General features: G+C 39.9%; 1 protein-coding gene across 7 annotated transcripts; it reads left to right on the top strand.

Moving 5' to 3' along the window:
- The first annotated feature begins 701 nt into the window (after positions 1–701).
- On the top strand, positions 702–23658 carry TASL (TLR adaptor interacting with endolysosomal SLC15A4). 7 transcript variants are annotated; one of them, XM_083881612.1, is made up of 7 exons: positions 702–841; positions 1514–1591; positions 3137–3232; positions 4762–4957; positions 8733–8861; positions 13690–13775; positions 22380–23658. In XM_083881612.1, exons 6-7 carry the CDS (start codon positions 13705–13707, stop codon positions 23254–23256), a joined length of 948 nt encoding a protein of 315 aa, XP_083737738.1. In that variant the 5' UTR covers positions 702–841; positions 1514–1591; positions 3137–3232; positions 4762–4957; positions 8733–8861; positions 13690–13704; the 3' UTR covers positions 23257–23658. The 7 variants fall into 7 exon arrangements, with proteins under 7 accessions (XP_083737738.1, XP_083737741.1, XP_083737739.1 ...); XM_083881615.1 differs by lacking the exons at positions 702–841; positions 1514–1591 and adding exons at positions 1970–2151; positions 14041–14149; XM_083881613.1 differs by lacking the exons at positions 702–841; positions 1514–1591 and adding an exon at positions 1970–2151 and having other exon boundaries at positions 4740–4957.
- The last annotated feature ends 1961 nt before the right edge of the window (positions 23659–25619 follow it).

The following is a 25619-nucleotide window of genomic DNA, read 5'->3' on the forward strand; positions in this document are numbered from 1 at the left end:
GATAATAGGATTAGAAAAAATGCAAATTGCTCTAAATACTAATACTTGATAGTTTTGCCTCTACACATCCTAGTTGGAGGTTGAAAATTTAGTGATGTACACTCTAGGCTCTGGTTTTCATATGTGGTAAAGATATTAAGACCAAGAAGCAACAATAGAACTACATTAAGACCCTGAGGCTGTTGCTACAATGAGTTTAAATTCTGTTAATCCTGCACAAACCTGAGCTCTTATATCATGCAGAAGAACTAAAACAAAGGAAGAGAATGTAAGTTTCAAGTGGAAGATGCCATATGTCTCTAGGGAGTACAGAAGGATAGTTTTTATTAAAGCATACTGTCAAATAGATGTTCTAATAAGGAAAATACGTACTTAGTAAAGAAAATATATCCCATCTTTTTGGTTTTCTGTTTCAGTTGGGTGATGGCATGCTGAATTACTGTGCAACACCCTCAGATAGAAATTGAGAATTCAGTACCGATTATTATAAAGCCATCTAGTAATTTATTCTAGGTAATTAGATGCCCTCAAGATCTGTACATTTCTCTAAGGGTTTTTATGTATTATCTCTGTGAAACCTCTTGTGAAAATGTAATGCCTGTGGCTTTTTCTTTTACAGATATGGAGGTGGGCCTAGAGCAGCTAAATTGCAGGCCAATGGTCACGTAGCAAGTGCTTAACAGAGCAGAGCTAAAGCACAGATTTCTCTGAGGTCCAAAGGCATTGCTTTCCTTGGCCACTGCTTTTCTCAGGAATCAGTAACTACATTCCCGTTGCCCTCAGAGAGGACAGGACTGAATAAACTGGTTATGACTAGCAGAGGCAGGATTCCACAGGCTAAGTAGATCTAGCCTCACACAGATTCTAAAGGATGCTGTTTTTACCACTACCATCCTGGTCCTGGCCATGCAGTTTCTTTTTGTTGTGCAAGGGATCTGGTTTTTATTGGATCCTTTCTCAAGTCCTCTGAGCTCATTTATATGGCAGAAAACATACCCAGACAAAATAAAAGTGGATTGTTCTCTGCCAAGAAGCTGAATTGACTCACTTGCTGTAATGAGTGCCAGAGCTGGTGGAAAAGCAGAGCTTACCACAGCAAGGAGCATGGGAAAGGTTAAGAATAAGTAGGAGATGATGTGAAGGAGACTGGGACAGCATGAAATATTCAGCAGCTGCAACCTCTTAGATTGCCTCAGCTGCTGACAGACCTTCAGCCTCCATATCATCAAATCAAATGTTAGCCATCTATTAGGAAATTCTGGAGATGTTAATGGCTGCATTATTATCATGAGGACTAGACTGTACTGTCTGCTTTTGAGAACAACTTTAATACATTGAAGTTTCCAATTTTACATCACAAACAGCTACACTGAGGTCTTCTGCAGAGTCTTTATGCTCTGCTTCTACCAAGAAGGCAAAATGGTGTTACTTACCTGCAGGTGGAGTTCTGGGGGGGTCATAGATAATGTACAGGCACCTGCTGAGAGAGATGTGTTTGCGTGGCCCTAGGAAGAGAAAATCTTGGGACATCTCACTGCTGTGTATAGCTTTGCCTAGTGGGAGAATATAGAGGAGATGGATCTCTTGGAATGTCAGTGAGCATCTTTTTGTGTGTAAATCACCCACTTCTTGTATGTTTTTGTTATTAATCCTGTTTTACTGTTCACTTTCTTATCTCATTGCTGCTTACAGTAAATCTCAACCTGTAATCTCTGCCTTTTGTCTCTTTTGCTGGAGTGTAGGAGGGGAATCTTATGGTTTTCTTTACAGTGGGAATACTAAATTGAGGAATAGTACTCCTAACCCATGATGGCTGGAAAATACTCCTCACTAGGCACATGAAATGAACACCAGTTTTGACTAGCTTCATAAAAGATGTCTTGCTGTGTTTGTATTGAGAATTGAATTGGATTTGAAATGAATCTGGGTGATATTGCATATATTTTTTTCTGTGGTTGCCAAAGCAGAACCTCAAAGCTGTGCTCATGGAGAAAGAAATTAACAACCCTGCTCTAGAAAGACGAAACTCTCAGATGTAATCCACTAAAATAAACTCCCAGCAAAACACAGAGAGGAAGATAACTAAGCTATCCATGAAGTTGCCCAAGAGAAAAAGGCTCTTCAGTAGTGGAGGGTAGCTGAGTTTGTGAGGTAAGCTCAAAAATATCCTGAGGAAGGCATGAGAAAGCCATGACATATCTAGGAGATATCACTAAGGCAAAAAGCCCAGTCACCCAAAGAGAAAGTGGATATGTGGATGATCTTCAAAGTCTCAATTGGACATTTTGATGATTTATTGTTTGCTTTCTGAGCATCTGCCAAGACCACATATTTTAAGCAATCCTTAGGAAAGCTGATCTAAAGAATGCACTTCCCTGGTGCACTTAATGGAGGAGCATGACACACAAAGACACTTGTCTGAAACAGTGACCAGTTCAGCTCTTCCTGCTCCAGTCCTAGAAGGTGAGGATGAACTGCTGATCATACTGTCCTGATCCAGCATAGACACCAGGCCTTTGTCAGTCCTGGAAACCCAGGGCAGCGCTGGGGTTAACACCTGCCTCTGCCAGACCCAGCTGGTTTACAGCCAAACCTGCTGGGCAGGATGCTGGAGCAGAGGTGAAGATAAGAGGTGTCTTTCCCTGGGATGACAGTAAGATAGCACTTAGGTGAGAGCACTGCAGGCAAGTGGTCAGGTTTGCATTCTGGATTCTAAAGCACTTGTGCAGCAGGAGGTATTTGTTACAGGCTTATATTTGCAACTTGAGGATGGCTCCACCTCTGCTGTCACTTATGGCTATTTCAATGGGTTATTGTGGAGTTCCATACATGGTCAAATTATATTGAATTTATCCACTGTTTGAGCGGTTTCCCAACAGCAGGTTCCTGTTTTCCTTTCATATATAGTTTCCTGCTTGTGTTTCCTGAGGTGAGTTCCTGATACCTGCAGCACACTGCAGTCATGTTATCCCCTCATATTCCAGGCCCTTTAGCATTTCAATCTACCTATGAGTGGTTTGTTAACAGAATGTATGCCAACCTTCATATTGCAGCTCCTTGTTATCAACTGCTAATTGCAATAATGCTCTTGGTTCATTATCAGAAGAGCTTACTCACAGCATTTGGTTCTTTCCAGGTTACAGTGCTCCTCTGCAGGAACAGAAGCTCCTTGGGGTCAGAGTTAGAGCTGGGGCGGAAACTGTTCCAGCTGCCTTATTTCTGAATCATCCCTGTGAGTACATTAGCTTCCAGAAGCTGCACTGATTCTTCTATGCAGCTTAATAAAATTCTAATGACTACAAAAGAATGATTTGTCCATATATACTCCTTATTGAGGATATTAGGACAAAATAGGGCCATAGATAAAATCATAAGGCTACACATTCAGGTGATGAACATCAGTATAGCACTGGTAAAATTCATCTATTTATTGCAGAAGTAGAAAAAATGACCTTTCTAACGAGATAAGTTTCCTTTTATTTTAAGATAAATCTATATCTAGCTGTTCATTCTGTATGAAATTATATTTTTGGTATAATAATACAAAGAAATTAAATTACTAACTTTAGCATCTTTTATACATTTGTTTACACAGGGAGTCAGCCTGAGGCAACACACTTCTCAGTGTTTCATATGCTATGTAGTTTATTCTTTCTGTTCTATGGAGAAATAATTATCTAGATAATGAGCAAGACACTGCACAGTGAGTGCACCATAGCTAAGTGCTTCAGAAATACTTTAGGAAAATTCTTGCTCCCCCTGCAGTCAAAGGAAGCTTTTGCAGTGAATTTAAGAAGGCCAAGGAGATGTGCCTTTCTCCTGTGGATGCCTTAAAAGGGGATTGATATGTGTGTTTGCTTTGCTTTGTCACTGTTTACTTAAGAAAGAAACGAGATTAAAATTTTAACATAAAAATTAGTTTATTTCTCTTATCTTGGCGTACTCTTTTGTTTGCTGTACTTTTGTAAACAACATGAAAACAGTGAGTGAAAGGAAAAGACCTACATCCATGGTGTATTTTGTACAGACTTCTCAGATGGTGGAGCATGTGAGTCTGCTGAAACAAAAAAGAACTGAGGGTATTAGAAATCTCGGGGGCATATGAAACATATAGAAATACAGTTCTATTAATTCACAATATATGCATGATGTGAACTTTGAAAATAAATGGTGTGTATACTAAATAATTATAATTAGTACACATAGATATAATACATATGATTGAGTAAAAGTCTTCTTTTATATATATATGTAATAAAAAAGAGATAATTTTTTGTATAATATAATAGTTCCAGATATTACATTAAAATAACATCACAATATACATCAAATAGCATAGAGTAGTAGGTGGCTTTCTTATAGTTCAATGTCATTATTTTCATAAAATAATCTAGGTTGGAAGGGAAATTAGAAAGTCCCCCCATCACCCTCTTCTGAGGTTGAAAACACCATCTGTTTTTTGCCTAGACATTTAGTTATGCTGTGCTTTAATTTATCAGAGGCCACAACATCCAAATAAAAGAATTTTCTCCATATCTTCTCCAAAAAGACCAATTCCTATTTTCTTTTTGCCTCTTTGTCTTTAAAATTTTGAAATTATTAGAAGCCTGATGTAAAACACAGATGTCTTGTGTGCCTGAAATGCTGTTTTCCTTATACACAGCAGCAGCAGGTGTAACCTTTTTGTAATTTTGACAGCTGAGACAGTGTATGTAAAACATGTGGTCCCACTCACAAAGGTTTCTCCTGGGAGCTTTGTAGGCAGGAGAGAGAGGATTTAAGAATGGCACACTATCTTTTGGCTATGCAAAAAGCCCTCATTGGGTAAACTTCAAACAATCAGCTTCCCAAGGAAATCTGATATGTAATCGCTCACTGAGGAAGAGGCTGCTGTGGAAGAAAGGTGAGAAGATACTTTCCTTGCATGTGGAGTGGCCTTCTACATGTAGAACAGCAGGTGAGTGGATGCTGTATTTATTCCACAGTTGATCTGCCCCTCATTTGTTGGTTCAAGTTCCTAGGCTGTCTTGATTATAGGGAATTTCACTAGGAAAGTTCATTCTGCACTTTCATGAGCAATGCTCAGTTAATTTACCTCAGAAGGCAAAGAATGAAGAACTGGTCTGTTTTCTGCAACAGAAGCTGTTTGAAGGTGGAGTGTCCATTTATTAGAAAATCTTAAAAATTAAGTCTTATCAATTCAAATCTTAAGAGGCCCAAATGTTCCTTCTCAGCTTTTTGCCTTTAAATATGCATGATGTCACCTGGAGCAGGTCAGTCCAATAATATTCTGTGTTTGTGGACCTCCAGGGCTGGAGAATTAAGGGGAAAAAATCAGTTTTCAGTTAAAACAAGTGTTCAAGTGGTTTCATAAGAATACATTTTTTTAGAGGACAGGATAAAGCTCCTTCCCTCCTGTTTTACAAAGATACCCACAGTTCCTCATGTCAGGTTGATGTTTATTGCATTAAGAAACATTCCACTGTGTAAGAGGTATGTCCTAATCATAAGTAATTCAATTTAACACTTAAAACAGCAAAAGGGATAACTTTGCTTCTCCTCCCCTCCCCTCTCTCCATAGCTGCCAGGGCTGTGAGTCAAGGTGCTGGTAGTTTGTCCTTTTCCCTGAGCTGCTCTAAGAACCCACAGAGTTAATGGGAAGTGCCCATGCACTGCTGTGCAGAGCTGGTCAGACCTGCTCAGCTCATCCCAGAGGACACATTGCTTGGCAGCAAAGCCAACAACAGAATGGCTGAAATTGTCTCCTCTCTGTCCTCTCCTTAACCATATCTCAAAGGCAGCAAGGCAGTGACCAAGCAGCCGCTGCTCTATTTAGGAGAGTTTATGCTTCCCACTGAAGGTACAGCTGGGTCTGCAGAGAAGCTGTGGGATGTAAGTGGGGAGATGTGGAGATATGGTCTCCATAGTCTCACCTTCTCTCTAGAACGACTTAAGTGATTCAAACACTTCAGTAAAATAAAAGCCAACCCTTCAGGGTAGTCATCAGAGACCAGGAGCATTGACCTAAGCAGTTGTACTTTAGAGTTTCTCAGTGCCACCATAGAACATTGTCAATAATATGCTCACTTTTCCCAGCAGTCTGTGGGTGCTAAACAACCTGCTTTGACAGCAGGCAGCCTTAATCCTGAATTGTGCCGAGGCATAATATTATGGGGTTCAAAGTACTGTTCTAGTAAAGGGCTAGATACAAATTTCCATGGAAATTGATTGCATCATGTATCACACATGGGTGAGTCAAGGGTATTGTGAAATATTTCCCTTTTACTGGTAATAGTAAATCCATAGCAAAATGTGAATTATGCTTGGTAAGTGCTCCTTATCATGGTATCTGGTATGTATAATTATTTTATAGAGCTCCTCTATTATTTTATTTTGCCTTGTCTGACTTAGCACGAATAGCTCTTGAGTTTGATGATACAGATATCTGATAGGTCACTGTAATACTTAGGTTACAATTTCTGTGTAAATAATGACGTTTGTGCAGCTTGATGTGATGTGAGGTAAAAAAAAGACACAAATACTAAACATCTCTAATTTCTGATGATTTATCTCATTCTTCCCTTTACCAGTAGCTTTACCAAGTCATTAAAGATGCCAGCTATGTAACATGAAATAAAAGATAAACAATTTAATGAAAAAAAAGGAAAGAACAAATTTTACTTGACATTACAGCCTTACACTTTTTCAACATTTCTGTAATGCCCAGAAAGATACAAGCATTCCTTAATACTGACTTAGGAGTAATCCACTTTATCCTAATCTGTAAGTTTCCTGCTCCTTACTGGTTTTCAGAAATTTCTCTGCTCTTTTGAAATTCTTCATGGCAGCACTCATACCTTTCACCATGGAAATATATATGGCCACTGTCTTTGTTGTTTTGTTTAGTGGTTACTGAAATCACTTTTTTTTTTTTCCTTTTGTGTAATCAAATCCAAGAGATTGTCTTCTTTCCCTGAAAGTGTTATGTAAACTCATGGTTGTTATTAAGTGATTTTACCAGTTGAGAAAATTAGTCATGTAATATTTACGGGTCTCATTTGAAAACAGAGGATTTTGGCAGTGTTGCCAATATAGCCCCAATTCTCAAGTATAAAATGCTACTTTGAGGGGAAAAAACCTTTCTTTGAATTTTCCTCCTTTGTGGTTATTCTGCTACCTCTTTGTCTAGTTTTATTTCCAGCTATTGTCTATTGTGTCATTGTGCTTACAGTCACACATATTTGTGTATTTCATTTTATTGTATTCACACATCAATGCTCTTTTATGCTGCAGTAGCAACAAACATCTGCAGAGAAATATTTGTTGACTGTTGTACCAAATGCTGTATTTTCTGCCTCCTTCCTGTTTAGGATGAGAGAGTAGCTGACACAGGAAGGATCACAACACCTGTGATAATCCTCTGGTCCAAATACCTGCTCAAAGTCGAGTCTGTGAGAGCAGGTTGCTCAGGGCAGTGTCAATTTGGTTTTGGGTATCTTCAAGGCTGGAGCAGAGAGGAAGGATCAGCTCTGAAACTGTAGACAATGCTCTACCTATTGCAGCACAAGATAATATTTGCCTTCTTTCTACAATCACACATTGCTGGCTCATAATTTAAATTTTTAAATTTAAAATGCTCTATCTTATTTCTAAATCTTTGTATTGTTTCTGTCCCAGTCTTCCTGAATACATATATACATCTTCCATATATTCCCTAAGTACCACATCAAACATACACTTGTCCTTAACTCACTGAGTTCCATCTTCACATAAATATGTTTGTTTTCTCCAGAAACCACACTGGATCCATTTTTCTGATTTTTTTTTTTTCCCTCTTACTCATGTAACTACATAACCTTTTTCTACTAGTCTTCCTTGCAAAATCTCAGTTGCAGGCTCCATCTGAAAAAGCTTCCCTGGTTCCCCATGCCTTGTGTAATTGCTCAATTTCGTGGTTTTCTGCCCCTTTCCAGCAACCACCTCTTTTAAAAAAATCAACCCGGTGACCCTTTGCTTTCAATCTGCTTTTCAGAAAGTTTTCCATTAAAACATTCCTCCCTCTCACTTCCTTTGGCAGGTCTTATGCCCCTGGATAATGTTCAGCAGCAGCTGAAACTGTGCTGAGCATCATTTCTTAGCAGATGGAACCAGAGATTTGTCCACACTTGTTCCAGACCCTCACATTTTCTGCTTTTCCTGTTTTTCTTTTCTCATGGCATGGTTGCCCAGGATTACCTAACTAAAAAAAAAAACCCTGTGGGCAGTGACAGCTTGCATGGACCAAAGTGCAGGAGGGTTTTCTATCATTATTTTGTTAAAAGTACTCAGCAGATCAATTGTGTATTCTATTGCTACATTCAGACAAAATTTTCAAATTAATGTTACTGATACAGAATTTAGAATAGCTGTAAAAGGTGACTGCTGGAAAGATGAAAGAGTTAGAAAGGGAGGAATGTAGAAATCAGAGTCAAATTAAGAGCCAGTACTTGAGGAAAAAAAAAAAACAAACATGAAAATCACCCAATTATCATGGGATTGTTCTACCTAGAAATTACAGACATGCCAATGCACCCAAAGAAGCCAGAATGCTGTAACACTTCTTGGATTTCTGCATTTTTTGTGGTATTTTGGTACACTAACAAAAAAGTAATTTCTTAGTAGCCTGACTGCCTTCAATTTTGTTGAACAGAGATGTGTAAAGCCCTCATCTATTGCTGAGTCCTGTTTTACAGATAAAAGCTCTTTGCCTGATCATAAATCCTGTCCACTAGTGAAGAGTTGTCACTGAACCAAGAAGTACATTAGCAGCTGGATGCATGATTTATTTTTAACAAAGACCCAATGCAAGCATTGGAATTAGGGTATGTATCATATGACAGGATTTTGTACAGGTAGGCATTCTTTCAATCTTTATTGTTCTTGGAAATGACATTTGAAACTTTTATAATATAATTAACCAGTTCTTTCCTTAGGAATATCCTGTTTTATCCTAGAGGGTGTGTGTAGCCACAGAGGGAATCTGGCAGAAAGCCAGGAAGAAAACTGCAAATACTGTGGTGCACTTGTCCTGCAGAGATGAATAGTCTTCCTTGTCCTCAAGGTGCAGCCAGGTGAAAGAACAAGCTCCTCCTCTTATCAGCTGGGATTTGCTGAGGCTTAGAGTTTATTAAATCTAGAGACCTGCTGAGAAGGGAATCATGAGCTCACCCAGAGGCAAGAAAGCAGAAAAAAAGTCTTGTGAAAAGAAATTCAAGCTCTGTCAAGCTGCCCTCTCCTTAGGATGGTGTGGGCTGCTGGAATCTCTGCTGTAGACGCTGCATCTGCAAAAAGATTCTTTCAATAAAAGGTGGAGGCAGCAAAAATATTTCCTTCCCAACCTACTGGCTAGTTTTATCAGTAATCCAATGGTACACCTTTCTGTCTGATAGGTAAGATGCAATTAGCTTCTACTTAATTAGGTGAGCACCTGTGGATAATCATTTCAGACTTGCGAAGCCAAGAATGCAGTGTAATATCCCTAGGGGTTTCCTATGGTAGGAAGTGATCTGACATAGTCAGGAACTCAAGCCCTTTTTTATTCTGCAGGAGATGCTCTGGGTTCAGGGATTTGGAGTAGCTGTTTTGTTTGTATGATACCTGAAATACTGATTTTCGTCACTTCTATTTGCTATCCACACTCAGGTTTATAATTTTTTTTTTAATATTGCTGAAATTATTTATATGAACTTCGAGCATTTAAAGAAGTTTTCAGTGTATGAGAATCATTAAATAAATCTGAGATAAACCACCAAACCTTCAGTGTATATGGACATATTTTGAAAATTTAAAAACTTACGGAGGAATGATACATCTTGAGCAAAAATCACCCTTCCCCCCCCCAAAAAAAAGGTAATTGCCAAACTTCCTCTCTAAAAATAGACTTTTAAAGGAATGATGAGGCCTACCAGAACACAAACTCTATTAAAGGATCAGAACTAATGTCTGCATCCTGGGAAGCTTAAAAAATGACCACAGAAGAATGTCTAACAAGATCTGGAAGGTGCAAACATGAGCATTATAGGTGCTGATAAAGCTTTTTGCTGAGCTGGGTGGTGAGCTGGGGAATAATATGCTTCATTGCTTGAGGAGTAGTTGTGGTTTGCACTCTCCGCAGTGTGTTGAGGAGGCTCCTCTCTGCTGCTGACCCTGAGGTATTTCAGTCAGCAGCAAAGAGCAAGCCATGCATAGTATCTGTGGTGTGCATCAGGATTTCAGTAAATATATTTCTATGTATCTGCACCCTCCAGATCACCTTTTATGCATGTTGTTATTTGAGAGTGCTAAAAAGTAGATGGCATTTACATTTAGATCTTCTTGATTGTTGGTTTAAAACTATCCATTTTTAAGTTAACATGGTACTAGCTGGAGCCAAAAAAAACAACAAAACAACAAAACAACAAAAAACAAAAAACAAAAAACAACAAAAAAAAAACAAAAACAAAAACAAAAACAAAACAAAACAAAAAAAAAAAAAAAAAAACAAAAAAAAACAACAAAACAACAACAACAAAAAAAAACCAAACAAAAAAACAACAAAAAAACCCGAGAGAGCATTTAAAAAAAGAGAGGTTTTTGGCTTTTGGCCAGACACAGACAATGGAAAGAAGGCAGCTTGCCCAGCCTGCTGCCTTCTCATGCTTTACAGGCTGCTCGTGATTCATTTGATTCACGCTCTGCAGTGCTTAAAGGCTTATGTGCCCATGTGTGGTTATGCATGGAAACCTCAGGATAGTCTCTGCCCTCAGTGGGATCGCTTGTACAATAAGGCACTTTGTTCAGGATACATCAGTGCATTATTTGTGACCATTGAGAAAAAGGATACAGGCAGAACAGAAAGGTAAATAAGAGGTCATGAATGAAGAGAGGTTGAGACTGAAGGGAAAGAATTATGAACTGTGACAAGATCAGTCTCCTGGTTTGTGTAAATTAGTGAGAGAAGAAAAGAAAATGAACTGAAAAGACTTCACTAATTGGCTACTTGTTACTACAGAGGACTAGTGCTGGGAATGTAATGTAGATCAGTTTCAATATGCTATATCCAATACTGTTATCTCTTCCCAAAGCAAACTTCTCTTGGCCTTGGAGATTTTATCAGAGGGTGCAATGTTCTTGTTTATAATTTTATCATATCCAAGGCCTTGCTTTTGTTTCCTTGATTTGCACCTAGATTGAACCTGTAGAGATATCTGCATATAACTAAATATTTATGTGATCCACAAAGGAGAAGAGAAATTTAACACAAGAATAAATTGTATATTTAATGGACAAGGAGCATGAAAAGCAGCAAATGTTCCCTATTATTACCCTATTTGTAACTGAAGTACAAGTGCCTCTGTAGTTAACTAAAAGATTTAGTGGTCACTTGTATGATGAAACAATTGCATCATTTTGAAGTATCGTGGTCTGGGTGCAGAACTTGATAGATATGACTATATAACAGAATCACAGAATGTGTAGGTTGGAAGAGACCTTCAAGATCATTGAGTCAAACCCAGCCCAAACACCTCAACTAGATCATGGCACTGAGTGCCACATCCTGTCTTTTTTTCAACACATCCAGGGATGGTGACTCCACCACCTTCCCGGGCAGACCATTCCAGTACTTTATCACACTTTCTGTGAAAAACTTCTTCCTAATATCCAACCTATATTTCCCTTGATGCAGCCTGAGACTGTGTCCTCTCATTCTGTCAGTTGCTGCGTGGAGAAAGAGACCAACCTCCACCTGACTACAACCACCCTTCAGGAAGTTGTAGAGTGTGATAAGGTCACCTCTGAGTCTTCTTTTCTCCAGGCTAAACAACCCCAGCCCCTTCAGTCATTCTTCATATGGCTTGTTTTCCAAATCCTTCACCAGCCTTGTTGTGGAAGGTGTTGTGCTCCTTAAGTTCCTGGAGTTTAAGTTCTGGGCCCCAAGGACAGTCAGACTTCGCATTGCTGTGTGGGCAATCACTAGCCATGGGCAGCTGGAAACAGCAAATACAGTTTTGGTGGGCATCAAAACTCCTTCACCTTTTCTAGAATGGCAGGGATCTCTGTGTATCCATGGTCTTTTTTTTTTCTTCCTTGGAAATGCATGGCCAAGACAACCATGTCACAACCACATTTTTTCCACACAACAGGTAAAGGGCTGGAGTAATTAATCCAGGAGACCCCCTTTGGCCTGAGATATCTCAAACCCAGACTTGCCTGGCGCTCATTTGGAAGATGGGAATTCTACATTTTACCTAGAAAATTCTACTGATCTATTTTCTACTACCAGCAATGAAGGAAGAGGAGAGATTTTGGTGTATGATGGAGATTCTTCCCTGTTTAAAGACTGCTGATTTACTCAAATTGATTATACTGGTGCAATCAATGCATTGAAAACTGGGTTTTTAGGTCAAAACAAGTTAAACTTTCACATATACAGGAAAGCTTGAAATATATCTGATTTTGCTGCTGTAAGGAATATAAATCATTTATGATTATTTTTTTATGATAGAGTACTGGATAGCATGCTTATCTGCTTCCTATAAAATCTTTCCTTCCAAAGATCAGAAGGTCTAAAAATAACTCCTTTGTCCTATTGCACAAAGCACTTATAAACTAGGTAGTAATCTTAAGGTGGTATCTTTAACCTTTTCAATTTCAAAACTTGTGGTTAAAGGTATAGACACACCAAATAAGAATGGAGCTAAAATAGTTTGATAACCAGAGAGAGCTTCCTGTGTACATACCTGCTTGAGTATACATACAGGAAAATTGATTTATTTTATGCACTTATTCCCACTATTAAATGTAACAAAACACCATGGAATATTGTCTTTTCAAAAGATTCCAATTTATAATTTCTAGAATATAAACATTTCACCTGAAAATGACAGGCAGCTGCTTTTGCACTCTCTGACCAAACAGGCCAGGCTAAGCAGAGGCCAACCAAAGCAGAGTAATGGCAAACAACTGGCACATTTGTCTTGAAGACAAACTCTTGAGCTGAAGTAAAAAACTAAGGATCAGAACTACTTAGGATCAAAATTAAAGCAATTTCCTCAAGGAAATTCCTTGTGAGTAGAATAATGTGGTAGAGAAGGAAAGATGGTAATTTACTCAAAATGTGTTTTTTTTTCTTGGTTTTTTGTTTGTTTGTTTGTTTGTTTTTGGGTTTTTTTTGTTTGGGGAGGGGAGAGGTGGGGGTGGATAGGGATAGACAATCTTGATGCATTGGGCTTGCTGTAGTGAATTACACTGACAAAAATAATTTGGCATGGCCTCAGACAATCCGAGCTGCATTTACAGATGAAGAGACTGACTGAAAGATCCCCTAAGGTGCTGGAGCTTTCCTCTCTCTCACATCTGTTTTGCTGGGCATGGGAGGCACAGTGCATGTGGGGATCTTTGCAAAAAGCGTCAGGTGCTGCTGTGTTGTGCCCAGCTCATTCAGATCTGGATCTGGCCCTCAGAGGGCTGCACTCAGAGCAGTTTATCAGCCACATGGCAAAACTTCATATAGGAGAGTGCTTGTTAGCTGAGGATAACTCTTCCAAGGTCAGGAGTGAATGTGGAAAAGGTCACTAGAATAAGTGGGTGTCCTGAAAGCCTAGAAATGTCAAAATGTTAATGTGCAATTTCAGTGACAAGAAATTACAGTTTTATGTTTCCCTTCCATAGGTACACAAAGCTACTATGCAGAAATGCAGACAATGTTTGAGTTCTTCTAGAAAACTGAAAACATTCCACATGCACTACAAAACAGGGTAATTTAGTTTATCCAAATCTAGATGCCTGAAGATAAGTCTTAAATCCATACTTAGGTAAATCTATGATAGTAGATTGATTTTACAGTGGGTCTGGATAGCTGTGCTATTCTGACAGTAGAAGCACTTTTACTTAAAAGTATCTGCCTGTTTGTATCTTCCTGGTTTTGCATGGATTTAGATTATTAAAAAAACATTTTGAAAATTCTCTGAGGACATTTACAGAAATGCTTTTTTTGTACTACCATTTTTTCCCCCCCAACAGTCTAACTAGAAATATTGAGCATCTGTCAATATAAAGCTCTCTGGATCTACAGAAGAGATAAAACCTCACAGAGATTTATTTCTTACTTCTCTTGATACATATCATCCAGGTAAGGAAACATGGAAAAAAAAGTATTGGGCAGTATAAATGTGACAAGGTCTGACATTGGATCCATAGTACAAATGAGAGATCAGAGCAAAAATTACAATAATGTTAATGTTAAGCATAAAACAGTTGGTCTGTTACAACAGGAGCTTTGTTTCCACAGGGAGAACTTTTATAGCAAAGATATCTGATGAGACTTGCATCAAACTGCCAGTTTCGTCCAGTTTTTGTGCTGTTTGGATGCTGTTGATCCTAGCATGGCATATGTCTGGGTACAATATTACTTGTTAAAATGTTGTATGAATTAGCTACAAATCTGTAGGTAGGGACAGACTGACACTTGTACTGTCTTCATGCCTATGTCTAAGAAGACTTTGGAAGAAGTCTTTGATATTGGTCCCAATCATATGTTGCATCATAGTGAATATTTGGGAAAATGACATTAATAGAAGTATTGTTTCTGGCTGGCAGAGTTGGAGGCTTCTGAGAAAAACACATGGTACTGAATGAGGAAGTTAAAATTCACTGAGAACTAAAATACATTTCTAATATATTTCTCTTATTATTGCAACATATGGATGCATAATTATACCTCTTAAAGCAAATTCTGTATGTCCTATTGGGATCAATTCAAACAGTCCAGTTATGTGTTTCAAACAGTATTTGTCATCTGCCTTTAAGGAATATTCCAACGTCAATCTCAAAGCCATATTCACTGTTCTCACACCTCACACTTGGTGGATGAATTCCTGCTTGCCCCAGGTATTTTCATCCACTGCTCCTACTAAGACAAACTTCCTGGGTATGGCACTGAGCGCTAAAACAGACAAGGCCTAACTTTCAGGTCAAACTTTTGTCCTGACAAGTGTTGTCAAGCTTGCCAAAGCAAAATCTGAGAAAGCGGCTGTGCTGTGCTGCTTGGTGGAAAATTACATGTACAAGGGTCTGCAGACAACAAAGTAGGCATGCTGTGCAAGGCATTTCTGCTTTGGTACTTCACTCTTCCAACTTATTTGGCATGACAGTCTCGATATGTCAAGATGTCTCACCATGTCAGCTAAAAGGAGAGTGAGGGCTGGAATGGGGTGCACTGTAAGCTGCCAACAGATGAACAGTTTCTCTAAGATTGTTCTGAGCATTTGACTTGCCAGGGCTTTTTTTCTTACAACTGTCCATCTGCCTGGACTGAGTGTGTTGCAACGAGTTATTTTAACAGTACACAGTTTCACAACAAAGTTTCATTTGGACATAAAAGAGGAAGCAAGTTCAGCATGTTGCAGTTCAGTTAGTTATAAAACCCCCTCATCTCCTAAGGGACTTTCTTTCTATACTTCTTTGCTCTAGAGGATTAGAAGTAAAACAGATGTTATCTTAGAAGTGTAATTAAAAAGGAAATAAAAACAGAACATTGCATTTTGGGGTAGGACAGACTCACAGGAAGCTTCAAACTAGTTAGAAGACATCATTTTTTTCTGTGACTTGTCAGCTGCTGTATCTTTGGAGGTAAGAACTAAAATATACTGCGGATTATATAAATGTATGAAAATGTTTCCCTTGCTTATCAAAGTGGCTTGGTTCTGTTTGTGTGGCACCACAGCTGATAGCTGGTAAAAGGAGGATGCACTTTTTCTGTTTTGAATGCACATGTGTTTGCAGAGTCTCAGCTTCTGTCCACGGACACTTTCTGCTGCTTTAAGAAGTGATGAGAACATTTCTAAAGTGCCATATTCACAACCATGATGAACTATGGTTGCAATGAGACTTCAAAATGAAAACAATTTTTTTCCTCTGATATTTCTAAAGACTTCCTAAAATCAGACTAAACAGGTCTTTCAGAATATTTTAAAAGTGAGCCTTACTAGCTGTGTTGTTTTTAACAGAATTAAGATATTGTTATTGAAATTTCTGTGCATGTTACTGTATGTCTAAGTAATGTCCTCCAACTGGAGTACTCTATTTGTAGATTAAAAACAAAAATAGGCACCAAAATAGATGAATATAAACATGATATATTAAAAAAAGTTCATAAAAAGAAAGATTAGACTTCTCCGAAAACATGATGATGTTAAAAATTATAAACAAAGAAACTCAATGATTGCATTTTTCCAATTCTCTGTGAATTTCCTGGTTTGCTGCAAATTCACAGTTCAGCTAGGGTATACACGCTCAACATGCCTCCTGTCCCCTCGTTTTTATGCTCTACAGCAAATGTAGTTAATATTTTGATGCCTTTTTGTGGACTATTTCCTTCACTTCTTCTGGGAAACATTTTCAGCCTTTTTCTGTCTTTCTTGCTTTACAATTTAGTCTTTTCATTTTTAGAAAGTATATTCTCTTCTGTAAGAGTTCACGTGGATTTATTGCCTCTTTACTTCAAATGCCTAGATTCAAAATGTTGCAGTACACATAGTTCAGTCATAACAGCTAACAATTCATTAAAATTAACACAGACATCCAGAGACATGAAATGATTTCCACCCCAGGAAGAAAATGATAAAAGCACAGGGTAGAAATATCATGTAGTCAAGTCCTCCTTATGAATGTGGAGCCTGATTCTTTTCTGCCTCAGATTTCATGCTGTTTTTTACAGCTGGATATGAGATGTAAAATGCTATCCAACCAGATTGATGGAGTCCTAAATGTTTGTATAGGCATAGATGATGAAGAAAAGTACGGAAAATGATGAACCAGGCTTGGTCTGTGTGGAGTTTCAAGGATCTTGAACTGATAAAACAAACTTGGCTGGAAAACTTTGAGAGCTTAAGAAGCTATATTTACCAACATATAGTTTTCATTATATTTTTATGAAAGCATGTCCCCCCAGCTCAACTTAAAGATACAACAGCACTCAGAAGTACACAGAGAATGTTTCTAAATGAAAGAAGCTGAATGCTCCTGAAACTCATTGCCATCCATTTAGCATGATCAAAAATTGGTAGGCATTTGTATGACAAGAGCATTCAACAGTATAGTAGACTTCTTGGGGAAGATGTCTCCTCTCTTGTTTTCTTTAGCCTGTCCTTCCAGCAGATTCCCTCATACTCTTGATATACAGGATTATTATTATTCTCTCAAACCTACTTGTTTCCCTCAAACCAGCCCACATTCCCCCATGGGTGAGGTACTCCAGCTTTTCTGCATCTCTTCAATGGCTGACATGTGAAAAAAGAAGATGAACGGGGCTTATGTTTTCTCCTGTGGGAAGACCACAAGATCAGAGTGAAGGGAGATGTGGGGAAGGGACAAGAGTGGTTTGGCTCACAGTGACTGCTTAAGGAGCCTCATGGTACAGCTCTGTGGGCCCCAGATCTTCCAGAGCAGCAGCAGCATCAGGGAGAGGAAGTGGACAGCATTTGGATGTTTGTGCAAAACTACCCCCTGCTATTCATCTTCTCCTCTGCTGTGGGCAAAGTGAGTCACTCCTACATCAAACAGCAGCCACTGCTTTTGTAGAATCATAGTTAGAGAGCAGCATAAGTTGGAAAGGACCTCAAAATATCATCTGGTCCAATGTTTCATGGGAAAGATGAGATTATGTAAAACCTTGTCCAATCCCATCTTGAAAACATCCAGTGAAGGGGACTCCACCATATCTCTGGGGAGGTTGTTCCAGTCAATGATTATTCTCACTGTAAAAAAATTTCTTCTGACATTGATATGAAGCCTCTTCCCTCTTATCTCTGGGAGCAGTTAAAAAACATGTGGATGTGGCACTCGGGATCATGGTTTAGCAGTAAACATGGTGGTGCTGGGTTAAGGGTTGGACTTAATGATCTTAGAGGTCTTTTCCAACCTACATGATTCTGTGACTCTATTCCAATGCAACTTGTGCTCATTGCCACTTGTCTTCTCCATGTGGCTGCTTGTGAAGACAGAGCCTCTCTCTTCTTTGCAGCTGCAGATACTGGAATACTATGATGAGCAGTCTTCTTTTCTCCAGGGAGAAGAGTCCTAACTCCTTCAAACTTTCCTCACAAGGCAGCTTTTCCAGCCCTTTGATCATCTTCTTGGCCCTCCTTTGGACCCTCTCCAGTCTGTCCACATCTTGTTTGAATTTTTTGGGACCAGAACTGGATGCTCCAGGGGCAGCCTGACAAATGCTGAGTGGGAAGATTCCATCTCTATCTCATCCAGCTGTGCCCCAGTGGGTGCAGGCCAGTATCTGATTTTCCTCATTGCTGCAGCCCTGCTCTGCTGGCTCAGGGTCACCTCGTTGTGCACCAGGGCCCCCAGGTCCCTCTCAGCAAGGCTCCCCAGGCATACATCCCTGTGCTGGGGTCTTTGGTTGTGTCATCCAGTGCAGGAGCTGCCACTTGCCTTTGTTAAACCTGATGCTGTTATTGCTGGCCCACTTTTCAGCCTGTGCATGTCTCCCTGTAAAATGTGGCCATCTTACCACACAGTTTGGTGTCATCAGCGCTACCTTTACTCAAGCCAAATAAGGTTCAGATACCAAAGATCTGCAGGTTTCAGGCATTAAGGAGAGGCTCTATTTACCCGTGTGCATAGATCATTATACTACCTTCTATACTGTCCTGGTTTCCCCACGCTGGCTGTGCTGAGGCTTCCTGGGAGCAGTTCCACACTAGCCCCAGGGGAAGGTGAGATATGGGTCCTGCAACACATGTAAGATTGCTCTACAGACTATCCTGCTTGCCAGGACTCTTGCATGTGTGTCTGGCAATCTGAGGTGGATCCCACACCTCACTGTGGGGATTTTTCTATCTCCACAATCTGAAAAAGTGTCCCTTAAAATAGGGAAAAAATATGGACAGATCTATAGGATTTGAGTTTCCTCGAGCTGAGATCCCAGATAGAACTCAAGGTATACTCTGTGATAAGATTTGAGTTCCAATCCCCAGCAGCACAACTTTAATGCCATTTAGAGCCCTGTCAGGGATCTGAAAACCAAACATATCCAACACAAGCTTGTTTTTTCTATGAGTTTCCATCCCCTCCTTTTGCAATGCAGAAGAGTGTCTCTTTCCCCACTGAGCTGTGATTCCTGCTGGCACCCTGTTCTTTCCATTCTCTCTAGCAACTTTTCATCTTGCTTAGGTTTTTTGAACAGGACACAATTTATCGTATCTCTTTGTGCACACTTTTCAGGCTTTCCGTGTTTTGCTTATCCTGAGCCAAGAACTCCCATTCTGTTTTCCTGCTCTCAGACTGTAATCTGAGGTCTTTATGCAAACATTGGCACTGTCTACAAGCATTACAACCTAGCAAATTTGCTGGCACACCCTGGTAATACCTCTGGATTCTCCATGTGAACTTAAAGATTCATCCTGCCTTCAAGCATTTCTTCTGCTGAAGAACTGAACAAAAGCCTCGAGCAAGACATTTGAGTTTTTAAGATCATATGACCATAATAAAGACTATGTCAGATAGAAAAGACAGTGTAAACCTGACAGTCTTCTCCCTCTGTCTCCACTAGGCTTAGACAGAATGTAGTCAATGCCCATTGCCAGGGCAGTAGCAACACAAGGAAAATTCATTTTGTTCACCTTACATGCAAAATATGTCAGATCAGAATTGTAAAAGGGATGGGTTTTCCTTGTGCAACAAAAAGTTATGCAATTATTTTCAGGCAGATGTAAGTGAAATCTGGATTTAAGGAGCATGAAACCCAAATATTGAAATACATTAGATATAATCTCTATGCCCCTGGAATCCTGGTGTATACGTGTCAGTGGCACAGAGAGGGGATTAAGAAGAGAGGCACGAGAAAGCAGAATTAATGAAAACTTCAATCCTTATCAGATTTAAAATGCAAAAATTAAAGGTGGCACAGCTGCATGACTGTTGGGGTGATGGGATAATAACTTGACAGAGATATATTATATTATGTATTAGGACAAGAAACACCAGATACAAGCACCTCCCTTTTGCATTCATAGTCTCAGCACTGCCTACCAAAACTTCAGTCAGAATTCCTTGCAGAGCTGGGAAGAGCCAGATTAATGTGGCAGCCTTTGCACCTTCAGAGGGTAAGCCTGTAACTCATTCAGCAGAACACACAACTCTGAGCACAAGGAGACCTAATATTTTTTGAATTTGCCAGTTCTGTTTCCTCTACTGTCTCAGTGTGCTCCAACACCCTTAAAATAAGCATAGCAGAATGCAGTGCAAAGAAATGAAACCAATGGTTTCATTTCCCTCATGTAGCACCTTATGGCAGAAACAACTCACAGCTGGGGAGCAGGAAAGACCAAAGTGTCACATGCTACCTGAACACAACTGCCTCTGCCTATGTTGGTTGAGCAGTGGACAGGCCATATGTTACATTTCCACTCATTTCTCCGAATCCACATTAAAAATAACATACAAATAAATGTATAACAGTTCCAGATTCAACCTAGCCACGATTAGTGGTGACTTTGCAATAAAGACATCTGGGCCATGCATGGATGGTGGGGGGAAGGGAACAGCCTTTGCAAAAGAGAGAGTTGAGCAGCTCTAGCATTTGGGTAAGATTTCTGTGGGGCCACCTTAATTACAGCTAAAAGCCAAAGCAAGATAACAGCAGCATATTGCAAGGACTGCCAATCCCCAAACATTTTTCCCCCTTTCTGTGTAAATAGGTCACCTTTAATTACATTTAATGCCTGTGGGAAATCTCACACAACTGGCAGCAACCAAGAGGATTCAGGGTCACCAAAGCAACTGTTTGGACACATCTAATTCCCATTAACATTTCTTCCTGAAGGAAGGTTATTTTCTCTTCAACTTTCTCTTCAACCTTCTTCATGGTGTGGAAGTGATTCCCTCTCCCCAAGGAAAGTCTTTTCTCACACTGTCCCCTCCCTAATATCTGTGTAAAGTCTACATCCATGCTAAGGCAGGATTTAGCCAACAATTATTAGTGCAACATTTTGCACTAGCAACTGCAACACATGTAAACTTTACTAAGAAATTGAGTCCCTTCACTCTTGGAAAAGACCATTTGTAGTATGTAAAGAAAGAAATTATTGTAATAATTTTAATTTATTTTTACTCTAAATCTACTTTCTCTTGGATGCACTAAACAATTTCTTTAGTTTTTCCCATTGATTGTATCCTTGACATCTGTTGAAAAAAAAAAGGACAGAGATGAATTTAAAACAATTTTTTTGGCAGTGAAGCTGCTAGAGCTTGGGCAGAACATTTACTGGTGCACAGCATGTGTGTCTTTGCTGGCAAATCCTGTCTTTAATTACTAATATTTCTGCGCAGCTTTTGGGTCTGAGCTGCCTGCTCAGAGAGTGGAGAGAGTTAGTGACTGCTGGAACCCAACTGTGCCTTTGCAGAAATGCAATGAAAACTGATTCCAGAGCTGTGGTACGACTAATCCCACAGTCAAAGAGTGAGCTGGAGTACTTCTGAAATGTGCACTTTCCTATGCATTGCACTGAAGTCTCTCTCTTCAAAAGTACCCTGCAGATATCCATATCTAGGATCTAGTTTAAGATCCTTTTATAGCAACTGGAGAGTGATAAGCAAATCTAGGGCACAATTTATTTTGATTTAGGCATCTAAACCAGGCCAGATGAATCATGCCTCCAAAAAGTTTTACTTTTTCCACTGACATTTTCTTGTATAAATGGTAAGAGACAAGTAATACCATCCTGATTACAATGCAGACATGCAAAGTACAAATTTAATCATCTGAGATTTTTTAATGAAAAAGGAACCTCACCTACAGTTGTTGATTTGTCTGGAACAAAGGGGTGATAATCTCAATATGAATCTCAAATCATCATAGTTCAGAGGCAGCTGACAAACCACACACAACAAAAGTTGCTTCAAATCATATGAGAAAAAGGGGGGAAAACCCTGGCTTCTTAAAAGCATATGAGAAAAAGGGGGCAACCCCTGGCTTCTTAATGAACTCCAGGACAAAATTAGATGTATTTAAGTACAAGCTATTACAGCAGCTATTCCATAACAAAAGATTCTTGCACCTCTCCACAATTCACTTGCCATTGGATGTGTTGGACGTACCATACGTCCAATCTTATGCTTTGGTAAGATTCAGCACAACAGGGAGACTGGCTGATCACTTCATTCACGGACTCATGTCCCCTAGTAAGGCAGAGACACTCTTGTTCATGTCCAAGCTGGAGACATCTCTTTGCAGCTAGTAACACACTGATGAGTGTAATCACAGCTCAGTGAGTTTCAAATGAACTTTTTGTAATTAATTTCTTCTTATCATTTTTGTGTCTGCTGGTGGATCCTTTCCCTTAGAGAAGGATGCTGTCGGAAGGTTACCTTCATAGAATCACCTACCTTTGTGAAGACCTGAACCCTGTGCTCTGCAAGAGTTTGCCTGATGAAGGGGTGTATGAAATGAAGTCCATCGATTATTCTTCCAGAGGCGAAACACAAAGAAAAAGCCTCCTTCAGAGATGCAGATCTGCTGGAAAGTGCATTTCCTCAGTCTGTTCTAGAGGCAGCAAGCACAGCAGAAGGCAGAAGGATAATCTCCCACAACCTGTCCAGCACCCAACGCCCACAGGGCAGCCACCTCCAGCTACGAATATCTGTGAGGAGCAGACAAAGAAAGTCACCTACCTGGTCCCACCTTCCTGCAAGAGCATTTGCAAGAACTACAACGATTTGCATATAGCTGGGGACTATGTGGTGCCAATCAGCTCAGTCACGACAGATTTTGCTTGTGACAGTGGCATAGGCCCCTTCTTGGAGTCCTCAGAGATTCCTCCCCCCATGGAGTCTGTGAAGGCTCCCCCCACGAGTGACACCATCCGCAGGCCGGCCCAAGGCCACTCCTCGTGCTGGAAGCTGGCGAGTTTGGGGCCCCACCTGCAGCCCCTCTCCGACTCCGCCCTCAACGACTACCTGGAGCAGAAGCTGGTGGAACTGTACAAGCAGTACATCATGGACAGCACAGCAAACAGGGCATCCCCCACCCAGATCCTGGCCTCGGAGCTAATCATGACTAATGTGGATCAAATCAGCATGCAGATATCACGGGAGAGGAACATGGAGACTGTCAAGGCCAAAGACATTGTCATTAGCCGCTTCTTACAAATAGCCAGTGGGAAGATTTCCTCAGAAATGAGCACACCCACTCTGCATATTTCCCAGTATAGTCACATTAATGCTTAGTGTTTGAATGTTAGAAAGTTTTTATGTTCTTCAAAGTTAGTTTTTAGTTTAAGATACTTTCTGCTTAATAAAAATGTATTACCATCCACCACTTAAATAAAACCTTTCAGTACATATTAAATAAGTGAAACAACCTGTACTCCTGTGCTGTGCAGCTCCTTTTGTGGACCAGTAAGGTGGTTTTTTTTTTTTTTTTTTTTTTTTTTTTTTTTTTTTTTTTTTCTTTTAAGTGTTTTTAATGAACCTCAGAGATTAAAAAAGTTTCACAGAAAAATGACTAAGAGCATATGAAACTCTTCCAGGTGCTCAGGTTTCCACTTTCTTCCCCACATACTTGATGTCTCCTTTCAAATTTCATCTCTTTGACAACTGCCTTCCTACCTCTGGGTCCGTGCTTGTGCAGGCTTACACTCATGCGAGGACAAGCAAGCACAGTGATGGCACTGCTACAGAAATACAGAATTTAGGATGTCATTCAGTTCACCTCCCTGCCCTTAAGAGCTTTACTTAGGACATCCCTCAGAGAAGGTTTTATAATTTGTTCTTGAAGATATGAAGAGATAGGCACTTTACAGGTCTTTCTATGCTAACCCTATAATTATTTAATTAGTGTCTTCCTGTTCAAGAGTTGCCATCCCATTTTGTGAAGCACAGACTCTGTTTCCAAATAGACAGCATCCTCTGGAGTGTGTGTGTGTAAACCTCTGTGCTTTGCAGTGACTTGAACCCTCACAACGAGCACTGGGGACCTGTGATCACAGACAGACGCCACCTTTGCCATGTGCTTACACACCTGACACTGTGGAGGGGTCGTGTGGGGACAGCAGTAGTAATAAAGGGCGAAGAGGAAGGAAAATTTACCTTTGTTATGAGAATTGCAGGGCTACTCCAAAGTCCATTGGATTAATGTGAACAGTGCCCTGGAATGCAGAAGAAAACCCGAAATGGAGCATTTGACACCATGGCTGAACACTTCTTTTGTTAGGATTGTTGTATTATAGGTCAAGGTCATTTGAAGTCGATGTATTTCTATAGAAGGTCCTATTTTGTAAAATTTTATCAAGTCTTAAAAAAGAAGAAAAAAAAACAATAACCAGAGCTGCCTTATGGCAATGGTTGGTACCTACTCTGAGTGTTCATGATGTATAATGTATTGACAATGCCAATCCATCATTGGTTGAAATTCTGAAATCAGTATAACATAAATACTAATTTATACTAAATATTCATTGAATGATTTCATTGTTTCTACACTGTTGTTTTCGCCTTTGTGTGCTTACCCCCCCACCCAATATGCTTATTTATGTATTTTGTTTAGGAAATGTTTTAATGTATATTTCAAAAACAAATGTAAGGCCATAAACATGTCAGATCATTCTGTTGCTGCTGGTTTTCCAGAGATTACTGGGATAGCTCAGCCTATTTTCCTGCATGTGCAGGTATACAAAAATAAAGTTGCCATGAGAAGCTGTAATGCTTAAATCCAGAGGGTGTACCTCTGTTGCCATAACAGCCTATCCAAATACTATTATTCAGCAATTCAAGACAGATAATTTCTGGCATGCAATATTTCTAGACTGTGATCAAATGCTATTTACAAATAATAATAATAAAAAAGGATATTTTTAGGGGAAAACAACAATCATGGTAATGCACAGGCACACAAATACATTCTGTGTGCAACATCCATTACCAACAACCTGGAAAATGACTTCCAGAGGAGAGCAAAAGCATGGAAATACAGCAGTTTTTATCTCCTACAGATACAGATGCAGGCTTTTCAAAACACGAGGCTTTTGTTCATGCCTATTGACATTCACGTCACTGAGTTTCAGTTGCAAAAGATGTAGTGGAAAGCAACTTGCGGAGTTGAATGCGTAAATCAATACCCTTGCTGGAGGATCTGACTCCTTCCTCAGAGGACACGATCGATTCTTGCACTCAGCTCTCCCCACCCCACAGACCTCCTCCTGGGCAAACAAAGCAGCATTTTATCATCTCTTACTCAGAAATGCCGACCATCATTTCCCCCCCAGACGCGTGGGCAGCACCTGGTCACCACGTCCTCTTTCTCAGAACTGAAGCAGGAAAGAGGGAGGGCGGCTGGAGAACAGGGGCCAAGAGCTCTGCCCAGACCCGGGTGGGAACCTGCCACAGCTGCCGTGTCGGGGGCCCGTGTTGGGGGCTGAGCCAGAGCCAGGGGCAGCGCTCAGAGAACAGCAGTGGAGAACAACAAATCTTAAATGTACAAAAGCGGGCTCGTGCATATGAGGGGCATATTTGGTACTTATCAGTCAATTACAAACCATTCCATTCTCAGGCAGCTTTCTTTCCAAGCAAATCACTTACTGCAGTCATACTGA

This window comes from Zosterops lateralis (genome assembly GCF_965231275.1).
Source record: "Zosterops lateralis genome assembly, chromosome: 2".
NCBI classification, from domain to species: Eukaryota; Metazoa; Chordata; class Aves; order Passeriformes; family Zosteropidae; genus Zosterops; species Zosterops lateralis.

Bases quoted from the DNA above. Each gene is read 5' to 3' on its own strand.
- TASL (XM_083881612.1), top strand. From the start codon at position 13,705: ATGCAGAAATGCAGACAATGTTTGAGTTCTTCTAGAAAACTGAAAACA. The intron at 13,776-22,379 runs GTAATTTAGTTT...CCCTTAGAGAAG, and splicing joins CACATGCACTACAAAACAGG to GATGCTGTCGGAAGGTTACC.